We start from the raw sequence: 23,068 nt of genomic DNA, 5'->3' as shown, positions 1-23,068 counted from the left end.
ATCTGGAATTTCCCATGGCACACACTGGCCTTAGGCTGAAATATTCTAAAAATTTAGCTGGAAGGGGAGCAGTGTTGGAGAGATCAAAGAAAAGAGGTAAGAGCTAAGAACAGAGGGTGAGTCCAGTGAAACACAGACCTAAAGGAGGGGCTGCTAAAATCTGATGGGACAGAACAGGAGCATCTATAACCAGTAAATAATTCCCCCTCAAAATCTGGAGCAGTAAATCCCTACCTGTGAATCCAGCTGGTGACTCAGCTATGAATCCATTTTGTCTCTTTTGATAGAGAATTTTCTTAGAAATGATCATTTTTTATCAGGAGTTTCCCTGCCCTTGCCCCCCACTGGGCACTGACACCAAGGACTGCTGTGGGTTAACCCACAGAAAGATTTTCAGCTCAGCTCTGTTATTGCAAGAGACAAAATGGAGTTAATAATACTTCCTAATCTCATGTAAGCCTTGGAAAAAATGAGTTTCTCATTTTTAAAGCTCTCAAAGAATGCAGTGCTGAACATATTGAACAGAAAGTAATTAATCATTTTTGCTCAGTGAATGTGCAAACCAGGAGAATTGGGTGTGAAATGTGGGGTATGAACAATAAGAAGAAAAATGTTGCACCCATTTTGTTTCATCACAATGTTTTAACAATACCATGCAGGAAGAGGATCAGTGATTTTTGCAATGAACCATTTTGTTGGACCATAACCTTCTCTTTTTCCATTTCTTTTAAGAATGTCTCCTTTCCTCAAATAAAGAATTTGTTCCTCCATCTTTCTACAAAAAGGCATGGTGTATCATCTGGTAAACATAAATGTTTGCAAATTGAGTTAAAAAGAGGAAAATTGTTATTTTATTTTGGGTGAATTGCTAAATTGTTACAGGAATACTAAGTGGCATTGGTACAGATGTTCTGCACCAGAAACATTTGTACTGCCCAGCTGTTTTATTCTGCTGTGATGATGCTGTGTTATCAACAGTTTTGTACTTTGTTTTAATCTAGGTTAAAAATAAACCCTTATCACTCTCCTTCCCATCTTTTCTGCTCAAGAGTCACAGCTCTTGTACACATTTTAATCTCTTTTTAAAATTACAGATGCTTCAGTACAAACACACCTTTGGTATTTGGAATTTGCTGCTTTGATCAATCTGACAACAAATCTCATAATTCAAAGATCAATTCACTTCCCTGTCTTCAAGGGATTAATACAAATAGTGAGAATTTATAGTGAAATAATCCGAAGTGGCAACTTTATGGCTGAATGCCATCCAAACTGCTTTCTGAGGGTGTTGTGATTGGGTAGGGCCTTAAGCTGTGAAGGGTGCTGGGGTGTGGGTGCAGTGAGACAGGATTAGGGAAACCTAAGGCCAAGTCAGGCCTTGGGGCTGTGGAGCCTTGAAATGTCTGTGCACAGGGCTGAGTGAAGGGCAGCAAGGAATATTGGAGGCAGCTCCCAAAGCTTTAGATTTTCTACCAAAGGCACAGCTGGAGGAGCTCTCCCAGCCCCTCCAGGTTTGAAGAAGGGAAGCCAGAGGTTGTGTTCCATTCTCTTTTAGGCAGGTGTGTGAGGAAACCTGCTAGGCTTTTGAGGAGGAAGTTTTTCTGGGGGAAATATTCCAGATCTTTCCCTCTGTGATTGTGCCATGTGTCTGTCTAAAGACCCCAGTGATTGTGCCCTGAATATTCTGGCATTGGTAACTTACTGGCACTCACTGTCCACGTGTTCAAAACTGTGGGACAAGCTGGGGGGCTGCTTAGAACAGAAACTGTGAGTAAATCCCAAGGCCTGGAATACTGCTGGCCCACTTCACTGCAACATCTAGTCAGGGTCCTGGAGTGTCCCCCTTGCTCTATTTTCATTGTGGCTTTGAGAAAGGAAAAATATTGAAGGTGTAGTGAGAAGAAACTCATAATTAAGCAATTTAAATTAAGGAAAGGGGGATAAAAAAGAGAAAAGGCAAGTTTCTGGTTTAAGCAAGAAGTAGGAATAGCTGGGGCTGCTTCTGTGAGCTGCTCCTTGGGGGCAATGACTTGGAGCTCACTGGGGTTTTTCTTTTAACACTCATATTCAGAGGGTGAACTGTTGCTGAAGTTTCTTTCCAGCTTATGAAATCAAACACTTTCCAAAGGTGCTGTGTGGCACCAACGAGACTCATCCGTCTGTTTAATCCTTCTGTTTGCTGGAGTAAGCTTGCAGGGGACTCTGTGCTTCTCTAATAGAAAATGGTGAATCTGAAAAGCTCCAGGTACATCATTTCTCTAGAAATAACAATTCATTGTTCAGTTCAGGAGGAGTTTGATCTCAGGAGCAGTGATGGGATCCCTGAGAAGATTGCAAGTGTAGGGTTGGGAGCTGAACTGTACAGTGATTAGTACAAACTTAGGAGCAATAATAACATTTTCCCTTAGAAAAGAAAATAAGAGCCCTTTATGAAATTTATTTTTCCTGTCTAACTCAAATGTAATTAAAATAATCTTGATTCTGCAGATATCTTGGAGAAGTGTAGAAGTTACATGATAGATTTTATTTGCAGGATTTGAATCAAGTCATGACCTGGTATTTTTGGGGGGATCTAACATTTCCTGTCTCCATCAGCAGCCACAGCTTTAGGATGGCAAAGTTGCTGGGGCACAGTTTTAAAATATCTTGCAGTTATATTGGTGCATTTGGTTAAGATCATTCATTGATTGTTGTTTCTCTCTCCTCTCCCCGACCCTGTTGTTTTCTGCTTCCCCCTTTCCATGTGTTCCCTCCTGCCCTCCCCACCTCCCCTTGTGTCCCTGTGTGTCCCTGTGTGTCCCTGTGGCTGGCACCCCTTGCCATGCCCAGGGTCAGGAGTGGGGTGCCCTGCAGAGGGGCTGCAGGAGCCGCTGCTCCTCGGGACCCCCTGGCCACTGCTGGGACTGTCCCAGACAATCCAGGACAATTGTAAGCTCTGCTCTGTGCTACAGAAGAATTGTGCTGTTTCACAAAGGGGCTGGGAGCATTTAAACCAAGAGTTGATACCATGAGAAGTAACAGGAGCTTGCTGATGACTGTGTTTATGTTACTAATCCCAAAGGCAAAGGCCTGTTTGCATTTGGCCTCCTACTAACCCCTAACACACCCCCGGCATCTGCAGCTCTCCTTTGGCTCGGTGTGCATGACTCCACATGTACCTGGGGATGGCAGCTCCTCCAGAGCAGGTGGAGTGTGTAGAAAACAAGAAGCAGCATTAGCATGTGTGTCTGGTTTTCCATTGTCTTGGCATCCTGGCTTGTCTCACTCCCCATGGATTACCCCCCTCAGACACTGGTCTCTGTCGTGGTGTTTGCCTTGTGTAATCACATGTCCTGATAAGGGTGAAATCTTGAAGAAGTTGAATTTTCTCTCTTCAAATGTTACTCTTTAAATTATTGATTTCTTTAAAACAACATGAGTTAACTTATATAAGCTTCCCAAATAGCCCCCACAAGCCTTGCACCACAAAGTGAATTATTCAATACATGGTTACAGCCTTGGTTCCTGCACCTTTACACACACACACACACACAACACGTCTGTGGGTGCAGTGCAACAGCTCTGAGTGTGAATCTGTGTTGTATTTGTGTGTAGGTGGGGAATATTAAATATGTGTCTGAAAAAACCCATCCTTGGGGTGGAGAAAAGAACTTTGGGCTTATTCCAGCAGAAAGCCCCTCTCTGAGAACGAGGAGCATCATTTGGAACATTCATTTTTACTTTCTCAACAGCATTATGTCAACTTAATGCACCCTGAATGCATTTGACAGCCTGCTGGTTTCATCCCAGTTGTCCCCCAAGGCTTGTGCACATTGTGCCTGGTATTTGTCAGTCCCTGCCAGCAGCTGAACTCAGAGTCAATCTCACTGCTCCCACAGGTCAGCACAGGCTCTAAGGTCTGCTCTGGCTGTGTGACACCTGGGGGAGTGGAACTGAGGGAAGCCACACATTCCCAGCACCTCTCTCTCTGAGCCTGAGTGTTCCCTGCACTGGGGGTGATGTGAAATACTCAGCTTTTCTCAGGGCTGTGTGCAGGAGGCACTCCAGGGCTGATGGAAGAGCCATTCCTCATGTTCTGTCATGCACAGGGAGGGTCTGCTGGGTGTGATTGGTTCAGTGTTGGTATTTACACAACACAGCTTCAGAACATGCAGGGAATAACAGAACAAATGGAGAAGACTCTGTGCCTTCAGTGTGTGAGGGGCAGCAGGGCCAGCCTGTGGCACAGGAGCTGTTCCCAAGGTCTCAGAACAAGCCCCTCAGGTTTAATCCCAGTGATTTCCCTCCTCCCTGCTTGCTGTAGTGCTCATGTCACTGGGCACTGAGCTGGAATGACCTGGGACTGCAGTGACCAGCTGCCCTGACAGCCTGTGACAGCAGCTGGCCCCACCAGATGTCCTGCAGTACTTTGTGATTTTTTGAGTTTTTGAATTATTTTTTTTTTTGAAGAGTGCATCAGCATACAGATGAAGTTATAAATATTGTTACCATGTAAGGCTTTTTCAGTCCTTTAAAAATGCAATTTACCACTGATGTTTCTCTCTAGTTCTGTTTGAGCTTTGCTTTGATCTGCTATATTTGAAAATAGGGTATTTTCATGTTGAATCCTGTTCTTTTTGTTGTCTTATGATAGCTACAAAGTGTTAAAAAAAAGTAACAGCAGGAAAAGTTGTATGTAAAACTCCTATGTATGTTGGGATGGGAAAATCCAAGGGTTTAGAATTTATAAAATCTTTTAATCCCTTCTCTGGGAAGGGATTAAAAAAAGCTTGAGGAGTTTTGCAGTGGTTTGGGGGCACTTGGGAGTCCCCTCCTGTCACTGGTGAAGGGCACAGCTAAAAGCTGCTTTTGCATTTTTTCTGAAATGAACCGTACATTTTTCAAACCTCGGATTTTTGTTCTGTTGCCCAATCCAACCCTACCACCCTTTCCTTTCCTTGAAGCTTGCTTTCTCTTCTCGGGAGCAGTCCTGCTCATGTGTGTGTAGATCCAAGTGTATTGCAGCCATGTAAATCCATGTCTGTCTCCCTTTTGGGCCTGAAGCTTTTCCCCACCCACTGCTGCTGGCTCAGCCTGTCACCTTCTTGGTGCAGGACACTCCTGTCCGTCTGTCCCTGCCCCAGACCTTGTTGTCCCTTTCCATGATGCTGTTTCTGGAGTTCCCATGCTGTTCCTGTTGGCCTTGGAGCAGAATTTGTGTTCTCCCCAGTTTATTCTCACTGCAGTCAGCATCTCCAGCCACACAGCAATTCTGGCCTGTGACCTGGAAACAGGAACTGGTTACATCCCCCTCCCACAGAATTTGTCATAACAGTTTTTGATCTTCCTTTTCTTTTGACCTTTTTTCCCATCTAAACAGATCTACAGATCTTTTTTCCCTTCAGTTTGGCCCTGCTCTCTAAGATCACATCTCTTTCCTTCCTCAAGGTGCTACACTCTTCCAAAACCCCATTCCTTCTGCCCCCAGCCCAGCTCTTGTTGTGTCTATCTGCTGTTCTCCATCCTGGTGCTCCCTGTTCACCCCTCCCCTGGTTTGGGCTTCGGAATGTTCACTCACAATTTTCACATTTCTGCATGAAGGTGGTGCTGAGGTTTTGTCAGTTTGGATCTGGATTCTGTCCCTGAATGACAGCTGTGTGTCCTCATGTGAGATCATCCTCGAGATTGCCAGGAGTGACAGAAACCTTCTCTGCTGTATTCACAGTGCCCAAAGAACTGAAACCCTCACACCTGGCTGTGTCCTCTCTTTCCTGGAGCTCCTCTGTGCCATTACATGATCTAAGCACGTTTGTTTTCAAATGCTGCAAAGAAACCATTAATGCTTTTGTTATGTTTTAACTTGCTTTCCTTTGGAGGCAGGGAATTGTCAAGTAAGTACTGGGGAGCCCAGCTGAGGCCTGGCCTGCTGGAATGTGCCATGCAGGGTGCACAGGTCCAGCAGGGCAAAGGGTGGCATTTGCTACAGTGCAGATTTCTTGTCTTGGCAGTGTCATCTTCTGTGTCAAAACAAACTAGATGTAGTCACAGGCTTGTTAAAGTGAAATTATTTCTTATAATGTTTCCAATGTGCTGCTTTCCATGTCTTTTATGAAGATGGTGATGAGGCAGTGAATGCACACGTGTGTGTATATATACATGGCTGTGTATATATGAATGCACACAACATCTGTGTCTGTGTGTGCTGTGAGTAGGAGCTGTAAAAGTATCTCTGTGTGTGTCTCCAAGTTAAGCCTCATGCTTACAATCTGGTGACTATCAAGCATGTCACAGTGGTAGTGTTCTCTTGCTTTCATGAAGTATTTTGGCTTGCTCTTGTCATAAACTTTGATATTCCTAGGTAAAGAAATGTAGAAATGATCCAGTTTGAAATAACACTAAAACAGAAAAAAGCTTGCAAGAAAACAATTCTTTTCCTAAGTGCCAGTTCAGAGGCCCTCATAAATCTGGGCTAAAATGAAATGATGAATTTATTTTGTAAGACAAGTTTTATAATAACGTCCTTTGGCCCTTCCCTGCTGGTCACAGCACCGCTGCTCAGTCCTGCTCACCCAGGGTCACCCCAGGGGACTTGAGTGCCACTCTCTGAGGAAATAAAGGTACTGTTCCCTGAGGACAGGGCAGGACAGGCTGTCCTGGCAGTGGCTTGGCCTCCTCACAGCCATTGTGGGCTAAATTGCAGCTGAGCTGGGGTAGAGAACAATCATGCATTGTGTGCACTCTCAGCACTGCCTAGGAAACTGTCACTTCCTAGCAGTTCCCTCCCTGCCAGGCTCCTGACAATAAACCAACCATGGAAGCCCCTTGTGCTCTGGTGCAAAGTGTGCAGGAAGCTTGGATGTAGCTTCCCTTTCCCCCCCATCCTGCAGGACCTTTAGCTCTGAGGCTGCCCAGGGATGCCAGGTGTGGTGTGTGTGGCTCTGTGCACTCTCTGGTTTCTGTTTTAGTTTTGCTGGCATGCTTGGATAGCAGTGCTGTGCCCCAGGAATGACTGCTGGCTCTGCAAGTGCTTGTGCATGAGTCTCGTGCTCACAAGTGACTCCTAAACTCTATTAAGTTTCTTGCTTGGCTTTATTTGCTGCTTCCAAGGGGATCAAGGTAACTCTTCCACTCTCTTGGTGTCATGGGTCACCTGCTCATGTGCTTGTTGGTCCTTGCTGTGCTCGAGGCGTGGCTTGGACTGGTTCCCTCCAGCCTTGCTCTGTCTGAGCTCAGCTTGTCCTGCTGCTCATTCCCACAGGACTCAGTCCCCACTGGGCTCTGTCCACTGTGCCTTTAGTACCTTCCATGAAAAATCCAGCTCCAGAAAAAGCAGCTCCCTATACACAAAAGGGATTTCATTCTTCTCCAATTAATGTTTTGCAAAATTGAATTACTGGTAGTTATGGCCTCAGGACAGGAGCAAATTTCACAGCATGTGGAATGTAAGAGCAAGGTCAGATTTTTCTGGAATCATAAGCTCTGGGAATGCTTTCCACGTGCTCCCCTTAGCTCTGTCCCTCTTTTCCCAGCAGGATCAACAGCAGCAGCAGAGGTTATCTGGCCTCACAGACCATTTGCACACATCAGATTTTGTCTCAGCCTGTGTTCTGAATTTTTCTCTATCTACTTTTAGCAACTGTAATTATATAAAATAGCTTTGATGGCCTCAATCTCCCAAATTCCCTTGAATGAATGACTTGTGCATTTAAATGCAACCATTTTATCTTTAATATGATTTTGAGAAGATTTTATTGAAGGCATGTCAAGGTTTTGGGATGGGGTTTCTCAGAAGAAGCAAGGCTGGGCAGAGGTCAACTGCCAGCTGCAGAAATTGCTTCAGATCATTTCTGAAAGCACCAATTTACCATCCTTTCATATTCAAGGGTTTTTGCATGGATTTAAATCATTATGGTTTGGGGTCTTTTGAATGGTGTAAGGTTGTTTGTTCTGCCACTCATCTGTGAAGTCTACATCAGTGTTTCTGCACTTTCTATCAAAAAGTGCAGGATTTTAATCAGTTTGTTGTACAACTCTGAAAAAGCTCATACAGGGGTAACTGTCCATTTGCTGCTCACACATGCTGTGGTTTTGAAGGCTGTGTTTAACTTTCAAATATATCAATTGTCTCCATTTTAAATGTTCTTTTCAGGCCACCCGTGAGCAGAGCTGCTCCTCAGCCTGAGAAGCTGCAAAAGAACAATGTCAGCAAAAAAAAGAAACTGGTTGAGGTCAGAATTCATATATTTTCTATTTCTTTGAAAGTAACATGTGCTGGGTGAAATCCATCCCTGTCTGTCTCTCAGTGAAGGGCAGGTAAATCACAGAGTCTGTGCATTCCCATGCTCCCTGCTCAGCCCCAAGGGAAATACATCCAGAACTTTGGCCCAGGAAAAACCCTCTGTGGGATTTTGAATTATGGAATTTTCTCATTGACTTTGGAACTTCCCTTTCTCCCCAAACAACTTGTTTGGCTTCCCACATAAGAGGCAGAACCAGGAATATTTTGTGGACCATTTGCAGCACTTGGTCTGTGGCTAATTGGGATTGTTCCCAGTGAGCTGTGATTGTGTTTGGGGCAGTCATTAAGTTGGGCTTCAGGGCTCCAAGGCAGCTCTACCAACAATCCATTAACCACGCTGGGTTCCTGGAGGAAATTTCCTTGGCAACTGCTCATTGTAAGCTGCAATTACACCTCTGAATAATGTCTTAATTACAGAGTTACTAATAGCCTGCCCTGGCTTCCGCTAAGGACTTTAAGGTCAGAATTTGGTCTGTGGAAATTTGGTAGTTTATGAGAATGATTTTTGAAAGCTCTGCACATAGCTTCTTTAAAATATCTAATGCCCTGTATAAATATTAAACTGTGATGGGAAGAGCAATAAAATCCAACCTGTTCTGTGAGTTGTATCTGTTTGGAATGGGAATTTACAGGGCATTTATAGCCCTCTGAATAATTAAAAAAGAAAATAATATAAGTGCAGTACTTTAGTTGACCAATTAAAGGTTATTGATAGCCTCTGATAATGTTATGCCTCAATAAATGAGCAGAGTGGGGACAACTAATTATTATTTTGTTATTCTATGGCCTCTGCAAGATATTTGTACTTGTGTAATTTAGAATTGTCCTTAAGTGGTCCAGGCTCTGAAATCTTGTTTTTTCTTCCATTTCACTCTTGTTCTCTATGTTTTCCTGGAGCAGGAGCTGGCCTTAGACCACGTGTTTGGGTACAGAGGGTTTGACTGTCGCAACAACCTCCATTACCTGAACGATGGTGCTGACATCATTTTCCACACAGCTGCAGCAGGCATTGTCCAAAACCTCTCCACTGGTAACTCCACTTGTAAAAACACCTGGAGATAAAATAGCTTGATAAGGAAATTATTTTTGATTGAAAGTCTGAACTTTTTAATCTTCCTATGGCTTTCCCACATTTGGGAAACTTTGGGGAGGCCTTTGGGGACTTGAGTCCTAGGACAGCCTCTGGCCTGTGGGCTGGGAAAAAAGGATGGCCCCATCTGGGCCCCTTCCCTTGGGAGGGCTTTGCTGATTCCATGGGTATAATTTCCCAAATATTGCTTTTGTATCCCCCTGTGTGTGTTGATGGTTGTGTCCATAGTGCATTTGGGAATGGGAGCAGAGCAGCCTTAGTGACCCCCCCATCCCCTGCAGAGTTTTCACAGCTGCCCAAATAGTCTGTGCTTCTGTGATGGCTCTTCCTTGGTGCTGTGGTGACTGAAATCCTCTTTGGATGCCTTAGGTAGCCAGAGCTTCTACCTGGAGCACACAGATGACATCCTGTGCCTGACAGTGAACCAGCACCCCAAGTACAAGAACGTGGTGGCCACCAGCCAGATAGGTACGTGACACCCGGCAAAGCTCCACTCCCAGCTCTCAGGGCACTGCTGGATTTGGGGCCTTTCTGTGGGGAATTCTACTTCTTGTTTCATTTGGAAGAAGTAATCAAGCTCCAGGGTTTTCTTACTGTTTCAGTTCCGTCTCTGATTGTGAGTGATTGGATTTTAGAGTTAATTGGAGTGTAATCATATTTCAGAAGGCAAGCTTTGATAAACTGCCTAATCATCTCAATAATCTGATTTATAGAGCTCCTTTTTTCCTTCCTGTGTCCAAGGCAGTGTTTAGCAGTGAGTACACAATGAGCATCATTTTCTCTGCAGGAATGCAGGAGCTGTGCAGAAAAGGCAGAAACAGAGAGAGATCTCAGCAGGAGTTAGGGGACATATCAGGGGACAGCTGAGAAACCACTGATACGTGGGTTTTGTGTGTTTATTGTTTATATGGAGGGTCTGCAGGAGTAAACATTGCATGGGGAATGCAGGATGGGTTGTCCCAAGCCTTGAGAAGGATCTGCTGTCCCTCTGCCTAAAGCTGAAATAATTCACTTTATGGAGGAGAACGGGGTCCGAACGTCTCCTCAACCCACTCTAGAAGGAGAATGGAATCCATAACTTGAGGACAGGGGCAGGGAATGTTGGTGATGAGCACAGTGACAAACACAAACCCTCTGCTGCCTGTCCTGAGCATGGTCACTGCAGCTGGAATGTGGAGGGAGCACCCAAACCTGCATGTGGTGCCAGAGCTGTACAAAACACTGATTTCTGGGACATGGAAAAGGCTAAAGTCCTTTTCCTAGGCTTCAGGAGATCAGTGCTTCTGAGTTTGATTTGGTATTTTGTATAACTAGAGATTCACTTCACTTTTGAATTTAATAATTGTTAAAACCTGCATGCCTGTAACATTTCTTTTAGATACCATTTTTAAAACTTAAAAGTACTAAATATTGTTGCAATCTTTGTGTATAAAAGCCAATATACCCAAAAAAGTTCAACAATATTCCTGCTTATTTGTTTTCTTAATTTAATCCATATCCATTTCCAAGTTTTTAATTTTGTTTTCCTTCTGGTGCTGATGCTGGCACTTCACATGACTTATTTCACCTATTGTTTTCCCTTGGTGCTTCCTCATTTGCCATTGCTCTCACAATGCAGGTGACATGACAGAATTCCCAGGTAAGGCTGATTTGTGTGTGAATTTAGCAGAGTCCTGTTGAGTTCCATGTTGCCTCGTTGTATCTGTGTGAACCATGGATACAAGTGAAACATCTGCAGGCAATTTCTTTTGCATGAGGCTCTTCATGAATGTTCTGTTCTTTAGAACTTGTCTGACTCCATGGACTACAATGATTCCCCTCCCTGTGTTTTGCAAGCTATTTTGATTTCTCTTTGTTTCCCACTAGTGCTAATCTTCAGACAAATCCAAACCCCCAGCTAATGTCTGTTCAGGTTAAATGTTCTTGACAAATGCCTGGATTGCACTGAAGCTTTCCAGAATTAATTCTCTGTCAATGCCCCTCTCTGCCCACAGGTACAACCCCCACAATTCACATTTGGGATGCCATGAGCAAGCAAACCCTTTCCATGCTGCGCTGCTTTCACACCAAAGGCGTCAATTACGTGAACTTCAGTGCCACGGGCAAACTGCTGGTGTCGGTGGGAGTGGACCCAGAGCACACCATCACTGTCTGGAGGTGGCAGGAAGGTACAGACCAGGGGAAATCGTGGTCCTTCAGCCTCACAGAGCTGGGCACAGTCACTGGCTTTGCCTTTCAAGTCTTTGGAGTTTTGTCTCCCCACTCTATCCCAGTTAATCAGTTAAAGATGGCGAAGGGCTAAAAATATGAACAGGAAGAAGTTTTAAATGCCTATTGTAAGTGGAAATTAAGGAAAGAATGATGCTTAACATAAAATTACATGAAATTAAGGAAAACTATTCCTTTTCTTCCCTAGAACACTTCAAGTACTATGATGGATATAGGCTTTTGGGAGGTAATTTCTACAAGAGAATTATCTTTGGAAATGATGGAGGGGAGAGGAAAAGTGCCTCAGCTCATGAGTGTGTCCCTGTGCATTTCTCACCAGATGACAGCCAACATTTCTGTGTTATTTCACTGACCCAGGAGACAGATTGTGCTATGAAGGCCTCAAATCTGCATTTCCTAAATCTGTGGGATGCAATGGAATAACCAGGGACTTTGGGAATTGCATTAAGATGTTTGATACACTAAACAGTGCTGGGATTTGCAGCTGCCAGCATCTGGGACACAGATCTCTAATCCAATACCAGCTCAATTTATTTGATAAAATCATATCAGAGCTTAATTCCTCAGGTGAATTCAGCTTTGTTTTTATCCTTTCCTCATTAAACCAGGGGCTAAGGTTGCCAGCAGGGGAGGACACCTGGAGAGGATCTTCGTTGTGGAGTTCCGCCCCGACTCCGACACTCAGTTCGTGTCCGTGGGGGTCAAACACATGAAGTTCTGGACCTTGGCTGGCAGCGCTTTGCTCTACAAGAAAGGAGTCATTGGTTCCATGGAAGATGCCAAAATGCAAACCATGCTCTCTGTTGCCTTTGGAGCAGTGAGTTCAAATTACCTGCTGCAGGATTTTACATTACCTTTGTATTAAACCTGCAAGGGTCAGTTTTCTTTGCTGAAATCCAACCCAGTGCTTGTTAGTGAAATGTGGATTTAAAACCTGTGCACCTTGAGATCCTTCCCTGAATTTCCTGAGCACAGCTGGGTGAATGTCTTCTATTAAGTTCTGTTCACACCTACTGCCCTGGGTCTTTTTTTTGCTTTTTTGTTTTACACTTTGCTGGTTATTTATCTGTTTAGCTTAAACTTGATCTGTTATTTCCTGTATCATATTTAATGTGACATGTGCCAGTGATACCACCAATGGTGACAATCCAGTGTGGTCGTTAAAAACTTTTAAATTTAATTTAAGGATTTTACTTGAAGCTGAACAAAAATGCCGAGGTGTGTGTTGTATCAGAGATTGCTGCTGTGTGTTGCAGAATAACCTGACGTTCACTGGTGCCATAAATGGAGATGTGTACGTGTGGAAGGATCATTTCCTGGTCAGGCTGGTGGCCAAGGCTCACACAGGACCAGTGTTCACCATGTACACCACTCTGCGGGACGGGCTCATCGTCACTGGAGGGAAGGAGAGGCCGTAAGACACAGCATCTTCCCAAAGTGCCAGCTTCTGTCTCCCTTGTGTGCTTTTTGTTTTTGTTACTTATCCAGCAGCCCAGGGATAAATGGTCTCTGTGCTGTAGCACCTTTACTCTCAGTTTTGCATAACCTGCCCAGGTGGTTCAGTAAGTGAAGGACTAAAGCAGGATACTTGGGGGTCACAGTGGCACATGTTATGTGGCAGGGAGATGCTGACCCTCTTTGGAATTGTTCCAAACACCTGGAAAAGCTCTTATTACCTGAGCTCCTGCCATGAGTGGAGTTCTCTTCATTTGTTAGTCTTGTCAAACTACAGACAGCCTCTCCCAGTGGAGATGCTGTGGGTCTTGGGATTACCACAAGAAACAGATTGGCCAAGAAACAGATTTGAGATATGTGGCAAGAGAGTAGTTTGGTTTGTAAAAATTATGGTTCATGTTTAAACATGAAGTGTGAAAGCATTTAATTTTTACTATTTACTCCCCATTGCCCCATAATAACAATATGGAGTGGAGAGTGGGTCAGTGTATGTTTAGTGATGTAAGCAGAAAACTGCTGGTGGGATTTCCATGTGTGAAGGAGGCAGCAGGTAACAGCAGGGCTCCTCTGCAGCACGAAGGAGGGGGGAGCAGTGAAGCTGTGGGACCAGGAGATGAAGCGGTGCCGAGCCTTCCAGCTGGAGACCGGGCAGCTCATCGAGTGCGTGCGCTCCGTGTGCCGCGGCAAGGTGAGAGCACGGGGCACAGCTCAGCTGCCTCCTGAGCTGCTGCTGCTGCTTTAAAGCCATAAAACCCCACTGGGAGCTACTGAGACTGGGAGAAGTGGAACACAGTAGAAATAACAGAGGCATTTGTCTTGGTGCATGTGTTTAAATAGTGCATGAGAAAAGAGGCAGCAATGCTGCACAGGGTGGGGCCTGTCCAGCTGAGTGCTCAGGGGATGGTCTCTATTTCATTTTGACACATTCCTTGATAAAAGCACCACTGAGGAATGGTGTTTTATATTTCCAATCAAGGAGCCATTACCAATTGCAAGCTTAATGTGTTTATGCTTTTTCCAAGTATTGGCCAAGGAAGCTCTGGCAGTTTAAACCCTGGCAGTTACTGTTACAATGACCACCTCTCTCCACTCCTCTTCTTTGCCTACAAACAGGGGAAAATCTTAGTGGGAACAAAAGATGGAGAAATCCTTGAAGTAGGAGAAAAAAATGCTGCTTCTAACCTGTTAATTGACTGTCACATGGAAGGGGAAATCTGGGGCTTGGCAACTCACCCCTCCAAAGACATCTTTATCTCTGCAAGCAACGACGGAACAGCCAGGATCTGGGACCTGTCGGACAAAGTGAGTACTGTGAATGTGAAAGTCTGGGATTAAAAATGAGCATTTTATCCAAGCATCCATTTTTCCAGTTGTGCTTTTGAGCAGCCCTGGAATGAGAGCAGAGTTTTGCCTCTGTCCTGAGCAGGTTTTGATCATGTTTGGCACCAGCACTCCCAGAGGAATGCAGGGATTCACCAGCACACCTGCTCATGGAGTGCCTCTTGTTGGGCATTGTTTATTTTGATCCCATTCTGCAGGCTGGGGGATCAAAGAAGCATTTTAATCCCACATTGCATGTCTGGGTGACACAGACTGTACTGTCACACACACAGCCCCTGCCCATCATTCTGCCTTCCTGGCAGGCACAGCTCCCTCTTCTTCAGAGCCTTCCTTTGGAACTCTGCATGTTGCCTCAGGGATTTTTGCAAGTCAGATTGACTAACAACAACCATTTGTTAAAAACAACAGATAAAACATTATCTGTTAATGTTTTATCATTAAAAAAATGATAAAACATTAAAAAAAAAACACACCAGGAAGTTTTCAGTTCATTTTGGCCAGCATAAACCTTTCCAAAAGCTTATTACCTTAGCTAACAGGATAATTTTTAATGAGGAAAATTAATCTATTATAAATACAACCAGCTAGGTGAGAATGCAAGAGCTTTCGAGGACATTTCCATGTACCAAATGAAATGGGAGAGCTCTGTGCCAATCAGCAGTTGTTGAAGATGTCAAAGTCACCTTTGAAACAAATTAGGAAATAGATTTTTCAGCTTGTTCTGCTAAATAGTTATTTTTCTAGTGTGAAACTCGATGTCAGTCTACAAAATAATGCAAACATGAACCCCCATCCAAATCACATCTCTATTTTGAAGCCTGCTTAGCGACATATGCCTGGTGGGATGTGAGTCTCGGTGTGACATTTCAGGTTTATGTTTAGAGGGAAACAGAGCGGATTTGTTTTGAATTAAGCAGGTTCTGTGCTTTGTGTTTGGAAGCTCTGGGTGTGCTGGGGAGGTGTGAGCCTGTTCCGTGTCCCTGCAGAAGCTGGTGAACAAGGTGAGCCTGGGGCACCCCGCGCGCTGCGCCGCCTACAGCCCCGACGGGGAGATGGTGGCCATCGGCATGAGGAACGGCGAGTTCGTGCTCCTGCTCGTCAACAGCCTCAAGGTCTGGGGCAAGAAGCGGGACAGGAAATCTGCAATTCAGGACATCAGGTAGGAGGTGCTCAAAATACACAGCTCTGCCTCGAGGGAATGGCCGTGGGGTGCCAGGGGGATTTGCAGAGGTTTTGTAAATCTGTGTTTGTTGGAACCTGTGTGAGCTGGTGAAGGGCACTGTGGTGGGGCTTTAATTCAGTTCCAGCCACCCTGCACAACTGGAATTATGGGAATTAATTCTCCAAATTGCAGTTCCTGTTGCTGACTCCAGAGGATTGGTGTTGCTCTGCACACTGTGCTGTGGCTTTATGCAAGTGCAATATTAGCATCATTTAGCCACAAACAATACAGAATAGAGTCATGGAATGGTCTGGGTTGGAAGGGACCTTAAAGCTTATCCAGTCCCACCCCTTGCCATGGCAGGGACACCTTCCACTGTCCCAGCTTGCTCCAAGCCCTGTCCAACATAGCTTTCAACACTTCCAGTTGTGGGACAGCCACAGCTTCCCTGGGGAACCTGGGCCTGTGCCTGACCACCCTCACAGGCAACAATTCCTTCCCAATATTCCATTTAACCCTGTCCTCTGTCACAGATATCCTGAGTTTTCCTCTTCTCTTAAGCATCAAGTTTTGGTTTAGGCTCAGTCTTGCTGTTGATGGAAGGTTTTTTGTGTTTTTCATTTAAAAAGATTACTGTCACATTAGCATGAGAAGCAAAAGCAAATCTTGCACCAAAACAGCCAGTGACATCCCCACTCCGTGTTTTATTGCCTAGGATCAGCCCAGATAACAGGTTTTTGGCAGTGGGCTCACAAGAACATACTGTGGATTTTTATGATCTCACTCAAGGCACAACCCTGAACCGAATTGGCTACTGCAAGGACATTGCCAGTTTTGTCATTCAGATGGATTTCTCTGCAGACAGCAGGTACATCCAGGTATGTCTGGGATAGCCCCCACAGTGCTGGGTTTACTGGGCCACCATAACGAGGTGCAGGCTCCAGCTGTGCTAAGGGCAAAGCTGTATCCAGGTCAATGGAAGGGAAACAATGCTGAAAGAGAAATTGTGGATTATAACCATATGAAAGCCTTTCCCTTCTTCCCTGAGGCTGGGATGTGTGTGAGAGCTCAGTTGTTTTAATTAAAGTGTTAATTTGAAGGGGTTTAATTCAGAAATATTTCTGATTTAGTAAGATTATGTTGAGATAAAGTAAAGCATAGAAGTGAGAGAAAATCTGTCAGCTCTGCATGAGAGCAGCTCCTTCCATCATCATCCTGTAACATTGTTATTCCTTTATATAGCATGTGATGAATGCCAGATTATGAGGAAAAAAGAGAAATGTTATCCTAGATGTTTAATTGCTGATTAACCTGGTGAGACTGTTGGAAATTTTAAAGAAAACAATGTGTTTATAGCAGTCTCCAGGTTTTTCCTTTCCCACTTTCAGGTATCCACAGGTGCCTACAAGCGTCAGGTTCACGAGGTGCCCCTGGGAAAGCAAATCACAGACCCTGCAGTCATAGAGAAAATCACCTGGGCCACGTGGACCAGGTAAGAGCCAAGGGGAGCACTGGGATCAGTCACAGGTTTGGGTGTCAATGCTGAGGTGTCCCCAGGGCCTGGCAAACCTGTGAGCACCCCCAGGCTCTGCTTCTCCAGAGCTCCTGTGACACCCTTGGGGTTTTACAGCTCTGGCTGTTTGGTGGCTGTAGTAATTAGTGCTGGTAATTACACCAGGGGCTGTCACAGAGCCACAGTGGCTCATTGCCACTCCTCCCAGGCCCCTCACACGGCTCTGGGCCACTCCAGGCAGCCTTGTCCCACATCAGCAAGCACAGCAGCACAGGAGGCCTGGAAACCTGCACTGATTGTATGGAGGAGTTCTGAGTGTCACTAAAATGATTTCCTGATGTGGATGAACACAGGAATCTGCCCCAGCAGTGCAGAACTGTGGCTGTGCTTGCTCTTCCTGTGAGAAGTGCGACAGGCCAAAGGCAGAGCTGACAGGGGGTGACAACCAGGCAGGGCTGGGAGAAGGTAAATGAGAATCCTCCTACTCTGACTGCTCTGCTGGCATAAAAATCTGCCCCAAATTCCCCATTTCAGAGGACTCCTGACAGCTGGTGGGAGGGGCAGATGCCTCTGGCAGTGACTCTGTGGGTAAATGATTACAGAGAGCTGAAGCCAGGCTAGAACACCTGTTTCTGAGAACAAGGGGACATAGAGACAAGCACTCCCTCATTTGGGAATTCACAGCTAAGGGAACAGTGCAGTCAGGAATCCTGGGGGAAGGCTCATAGAGACCAGAGCTGCACAAGGTGCTGGTGTAGAATGATGCCAGTGGTTTCATGGGAAATAAACCTAAGGATTAATGGATAGAGATTGTGTAAGAATCACATCAAAATGATGTATTAGTGTGCTGGTCTCCATGATGAGCTCAAGGGCAATCATTTAAAGGGACAATTTTATTTTAAATGCAGCAATTTTTTATTACTGACCTGTATTGGCTCAGCCCCCTGTGGAAGAGCAGCAGCAAGTTAAGTCTTATGGTCTAATCTATTTTATTTACCTTGATTTTGGAACAGCATTCTTGGAGACGAAGTCATTGGGATCTGGCCACGAAATGCAGACAAAGCCGATGTCAACTGTGCCTGTGTGACCCACGCTGGCCTGAACATAGTGACAGGAGATGACTTTGGGCTGGTCAAGCTGTTTGACTTCCCATGCACAGAGAAATTTGTAAGTGCCTCTTTTATTTTCACCTGAGCAGCTTTTGCTTTTCCCAGACCCCTCAGCACTCGGGGCTACAGCACCCAACAGCAGGGCCCATCCACAGGGAGTGAAAAGGCCTTGGGCTCAGCCTGGCTCTGGGCACAGAGCTGTGCCTGGTGCCAGCCCTGAGCTCTCTCCTGTCCCACAGGCCAAACACAAGCGCTACTTCGGGCACTCGGCGCACGTCACCAACATCCGCTTCTCGCACGACGACAAGTTCGTGGTGAGCACCGGAGGGGACGACTGCAGGTAACGGGCTGGGGCTGACTGGGACACTCACACAGAGCCAGACACACACACACACAGGGACAGAGAGCCAGGCACACACACACACAGGGACACAGAGCCAGGCACACACACACACACACACAGGGACACAGAGCCAGGCACACACACACACACACAGAAAGGGACACAGAGCCAGGCACACACACACACACACACACACACACAGAAAGGGACACAGAGCCAGGCACACACACACACACACACAGGGACACAGAGCCAGGCACACACACACACACAAAGGGACACAGCCACGTGGGTGTGCACATGCACAGACACCACACAGCCACACTAACACAAGCCACACAGACACATCTCACACACAAATGCACTGCACACACATGGTACATGTGCACACACATGGGCACACAGTGTGCCCATACAGCAGACATGGATACACACAGGGCACACACACAGACACAGAGTACACGCACACACATACACACACAGAGATGCACAAAGATACACCCAGACACACACACACACACACTGCATGTGCAGACACACAGTGCACACACATAGGGCACACACAGTGCACACAGAAATGCACAAAGATATACTTAGATACTGCATACACACAGACACACACAGGGCATAGACACTGCCCACAGAGCACAAGCAGAGCAAATATAGGCACACAGCACACACACAGACACATAGAGTGCACACACAGTGTCACACACACACAAATTGTGCACACTGCACATACAACACATAGTGCTCACATTGCAGACAGAACAACTGTGCACAGTATACTTCTCTCTCTCTCTCTCTCTCACACACACACACACACACACACACACACACACACACACACACAGAGTCTGTACTTCACACACCCAGTGTATTTATTTTCTGCTCCTGTCTCACTGGGCTGTGCCCAAGGCCAATCCCTGCTGTCCCTCCTGTCTCCCCAGTGTGTTTGTGTGGCGCTGCCTCTGAGGAGCCTCTGGCTGCTGCTGTCCTGCCCCAGCGAGGGGCTGTGCTGGCCAGGACAGCCAGGAATGCCCCCCTGGCTGCAGGAATCCCAGCCCTGCTGCAGGCTGACATTTCCAGATCACTCATCCCAACCTATCAAAAGGGAATGGGAGCTGGCCGTGGAAAGCCCGACACCCTTGTGAAGGAAGCTGAGGTTTGAAGGGTAACCTGGGGATCCCACAGGGATGAACAGTTCACTCACAAAGCTGCTTTTGCCTAATACTGTGTTGTTCAAACCGTGTCTGAAAAGGGAGAAAATGCTGACAAAATGCTGGGCCCTTTAATTTCCTAATTTGTGGCTTGAACAAAGTTCAAAAAGTGGGTGGGTGTTAACCACACCTGCTTAAAACTCCAATTTGGTGCACTCAGTAAAGCTGGGAGCATTTAATGAGCAGGCTGGGGAGGGGGGAGGTAACCCTTCAGCTTTCATTAATTGAAGGAGCAAAGTATCCCTTTTTTTTAAGTCCATTTTATTTTTAAATATATATATTTGGCAGAATTTTCTATCCATGAAGTGCCTTGGAATAATTTTCTAGTAGTTTGGGCTGCAGCCTTGCCTCCCCCCACCTGCTTTCCACACACGGTGCTATGACTCTCACCCAGAGGAGGGCTAAACCATTCTCACCTTTTCCAGCTGGTTACTTACATGATCCCTGTTTTCTGCTTTGAGTTTTAATACCTTCACAAGTGAATTCCCCACTGTTTCTGTGCTGTCAGAAGGCCAAAGTGAGGCATTCCAGCTCCTGGGCAGCTGCTCCTGCAGTCAGCAAGTTCAGTGCAAGCTGAACTCCAGCAGTGAGTGAGAGGAGAGGGTTTGGACAGACTTGGTTCAAGACATTTGAACACAAGATTGAGGGAGTCATTCCCCAAGTGTTCCTGCATGCTCCCCCTTTCTGGGAAAATGTGCTTTACACTCCTACAGGCAGTGGCCAGCCAGAATCTTGGCCTGGTGGGAAAGCCTCCATCAATCCCTCTTTCCTGTTCTGGAGGGGGATCCTAGGCCTCCAAAGGAATCCCTGGAATGTCCCTATGGCAGGGCTTTGTGTGCCCTCCAGCCAGTCCATGCTGCTTGTAAGTAAAACATAAATTCCCCAATGCCAGGAAATGCAGCTTTTGTTTTTGGGAAAAGCTCATCATGGCTGACTCTGGGCTCCTCTCCCTGTCCCTGCTTCTCCCTCACCCCACAGAGCCCCCTGTCCTGGCCTGGGGGACAGCTGAGATCAGAGGAGAGCTGCCCCCGTGGAAAAGTGGAACCATGGACAGATATTCCCAAAAGGCAACTCAAACCCTTCACTATTTGTTAGAACATTTTGTCAAAAACAAAAACTCAAGGGAGGGTGGAACTCAAGAACGTTTAAAAAGAAATAGCTTAAATACATATTTTGCTATTCAAGATTCTGGGCATGGAACAACATCCATACTTTGAAATTACCTTTCTTAATTAAAAGAAATAAAGGCCAAAATAAAACATTTACACTTACATTTAGTCTCTGAAAAGCAATAGTGCTTTAGTCCCAGTTCAGGACAATAGGATTTTGAACTCTGGAACCTTCCTGCCAGTCCGTTTCTGCTGCCCACTGCACAGAAAAGTAGCAAAAACATCCCATTAAAGGAGTGGATTCCTGTCTGTTTAACACACAAAGTGCTTCAGCAACCTCAAAGAATCACCTTTTTTTTTACAATTGAATTTATTAATGCCTTATATGACTATACAGCAGAGCAGTTTGTCAGATACACAGTACGAGTCCCTATGCAGTCTTTTTTTCAAAGAACCTTCGGGGTCAAATCCTGTTCTGTCAGGTGGTGCCAGCAGTGAGCACCTCTGCCTGTGTTGTACCACTCATGTTTGCCTTCCTTCCACGTTGATTGTATCCCAAATAAAACCAGTTGTGTGGCAGAATGAATTAATCAACAGTGATGTGAGAAATATCTTCAAGCAATAGTGTCTGTCAGGAAAACACTTACCTACGGTTTGTATGTTTCTATGGTCTGGCTTCCTGTATAAAATGCTCAGAAGTAATGCTGTATTTTACTGGAAAATGAAATATTAATGCATGAATTTCTATTTTTCAATGGTCAAGATGCCATTCAGTTAAAATCTGCATCTCAAATAAATTTGTACACAAGTTTGCAATGTCCAGCTCTTAAATCAGAATCAACACCTGGAAAAATTATTGGGACTTACTTCCTTCAAACTTGAAAATGGCATCAACCATTCCTGTCTCAAAACTCCAAGACCCAACACCCTCTGGAGCTCCCTGGGACACTGGAGGTGGCCCTGAGCAGCTCCTTCAGGCTGCAGAGGAAGGAAAGGGACCGTGACAAACCCACCCTGCACCGCGCTCTACTCGGACACTACTGCCACCACCATGGACAATGGAAATTTATCACAAGGAACTTCAAATAAACACAAATCTATTAAACTTGCCTCAAGAAAGCCAAATACTGGTATCATTTTATGTCTATAAGCTTTATTGATACTTGGGGTTTTGGGGTTGGTTTTTTTTTCCTTTTTTGTTGGGATTTTTTTTACATTTCACAATGCATTCCACAGACTTAGTTCAGTACAGCTCAAACTGCAAGTGTATAAATTTTCACTTATCATTTTCTTGCATAACAGGACAGGGCTTTAAGTTTCCAAACAACATTTGCAGCATTAGATACTCGGTCCACAGATTATCAGAGTCTGAAAGCTGGAGAATTATTTGCTCAAGATCAACTACTGTACGTTTGTGCAACAAAGTGTATGCTGTAAGTTTCTTTTACTCTGTGTGGAGGTTCTTTGTTCATTTCTCTTTTGTTGTTTCCAACAGATGCCAGTGTTTACAGAGACTTTTTAGTTTCTCAAGCTTGTGTGCTCTGGAGCTCGTCCAGGCCTCAGTCAGTTCTCTGAAGTACAAAGCACTGTGGAGCAGCTGAAAGATCTAAGCTTTGTGAAACACATATATATATATATATATATATATTGGCAATTGATAAAACAAAATCACAATACAGCTATACTCATACCAAAAAGGCAAGATTTTTCAAAACTTGCTAAACTGGTATATTCTTCTAAAACATCTCATTTTAGAAAATCTGCATCAATCTACACAGACCATACACAGTGCACAAACTGGGAAGTGTTCTCCTCTGCCCCACCTGCTCTACACCTCGGGCACGCAGCAGGAACTACCTCTGCTGAAGCAAATGTACAGCTGTCTCAGTCGTTTGTATTAGCCAGTGCTGCACACAGGATAAGGAAAGATGATTAGTTTAGATCCATACATAGCAGCTTACAATACTTAAAGATGATGAAACACATGGCAGTCAAAACAGTTATTTTTCCTCAAACACTGCGTTGCTAAAAAATAAAGATCTGTGAAATTGCACTGCAATGTCAAGGGGTTTGCTATTCCCTGACCCTCCCCATGTAAATCCAATGAGTATTTTTCCCCCTTAAAAGATGAACTTTCTTTCCTATTGATAAGTTGCTTCAGGTTTATTTTATTCAGTTTTGCGCTTCAACCCAGGGATCTTTGCTTGGATCCTGCAAGA

At 45.1% G+C, this 23,068-nt stretch overlaps 2 protein-coding genes across 8 annotated transcripts in view; one reads left to right on the top strand and one right to left on the bottom strand.

Annotated features, from left to right (window-relative positions):
* Positions 1-22,600, top strand: part of EML6 (EMAP like 6) — a 90,818-nt gene extending 68,218 nt beyond the window's left edge. For 2 of the 4 annotated variants that reach the window (XM_054290375.1, XM_054290374.1), the window contains exons 28-42: positions 8,129-8,207; positions 9,179-9,308; positions 9,738-9,836; positions 10,987-11,007; positions 11,363-11,536; positions 12,206-12,414; positions 12,854-13,011; positions 13,626-13,740; positions 14,166-14,354; positions 15,380-15,552; positions 16,271-16,433; positions 16,944-17,047; positions 18,082-18,235; positions 18,417-18,517; positions 19,471-22,600. In XM_054290375.1, coding sequence (XP_054146350.1) covers positions 8,129-8,207; positions 9,179-9,308; positions 9,738-9,836; positions 10,987-11,007; positions 11,363-11,536; positions 12,206-12,414; positions 12,854-13,011; positions 13,626-13,740; positions 14,166-14,354; positions 15,380-15,552; positions 16,271-16,433; positions 16,944-17,047; positions 18,082-18,235; positions 18,417-18,517; positions 19,471-19,495 — 1,894 coding nt within the window. In that variant the 3' untranslated portion in view covers positions 19,496-22,600. Of the gene's footprint in view, positions 1-5,855; positions 5,871-7,086; positions 7,096-8,128; positions 8,208-9,178; positions 9,309-9,737; positions 9,837-10,986; positions 11,008-11,362; positions 11,537-12,205; positions 12,415-12,853; positions 13,012-13,625; positions 13,741-14,165; positions 14,355-15,379; positions 15,553-16,270; positions 16,434-16,943; positions 17,048-18,081; positions 18,236-18,416; positions 18,518-19,470 lie in introns of all 4 variants that reach the window. The other 2 variants (XM_054290373.1, XM_054290377.1) reach the window with 2 other exon arrangements.
* The window catches only part of RTN4 (reticulon 4), a 40,443-nt gene continuing 39,357 nt past the window's right edge, over positions 21,983-23,068 (bottom strand). For all 4 annotated transcript variants that reach the window (XM_054290378.1, XM_054290379.1, XM_054290380.1 and 1 more), the window contains one exon: positions 21,983-23,060. In XM_054290378.1, coding sequence (XP_054146353.1) covers positions 23,018-23,060 — 43 coding nt within the window. In that variant the 3' untranslated portion in view covers positions 21,983-23,017. The remainder of the gene's footprint in view (positions 23,061-23,068) is intronic.

Source organism: Melozone crissalis, unplaced genomic scaffold, assembly GCF_028551555.1.
Source record: "Melozone crissalis strain CALT ecotype California unplaced genomic scaffold, PUWL_Pcris_2 ptg000081l_1, whole genome shotgun sequence".
NCBI lineage: Eukaryota > Metazoa > Chordata > Aves > Passeriformes > Passerellidae > Melozone > Melozone crissalis.
The sequence above is the reverse complement of the archived record's forward strand: the minus strand, read 5'-3'. Positions and strand labels throughout refer to the sequence as shown.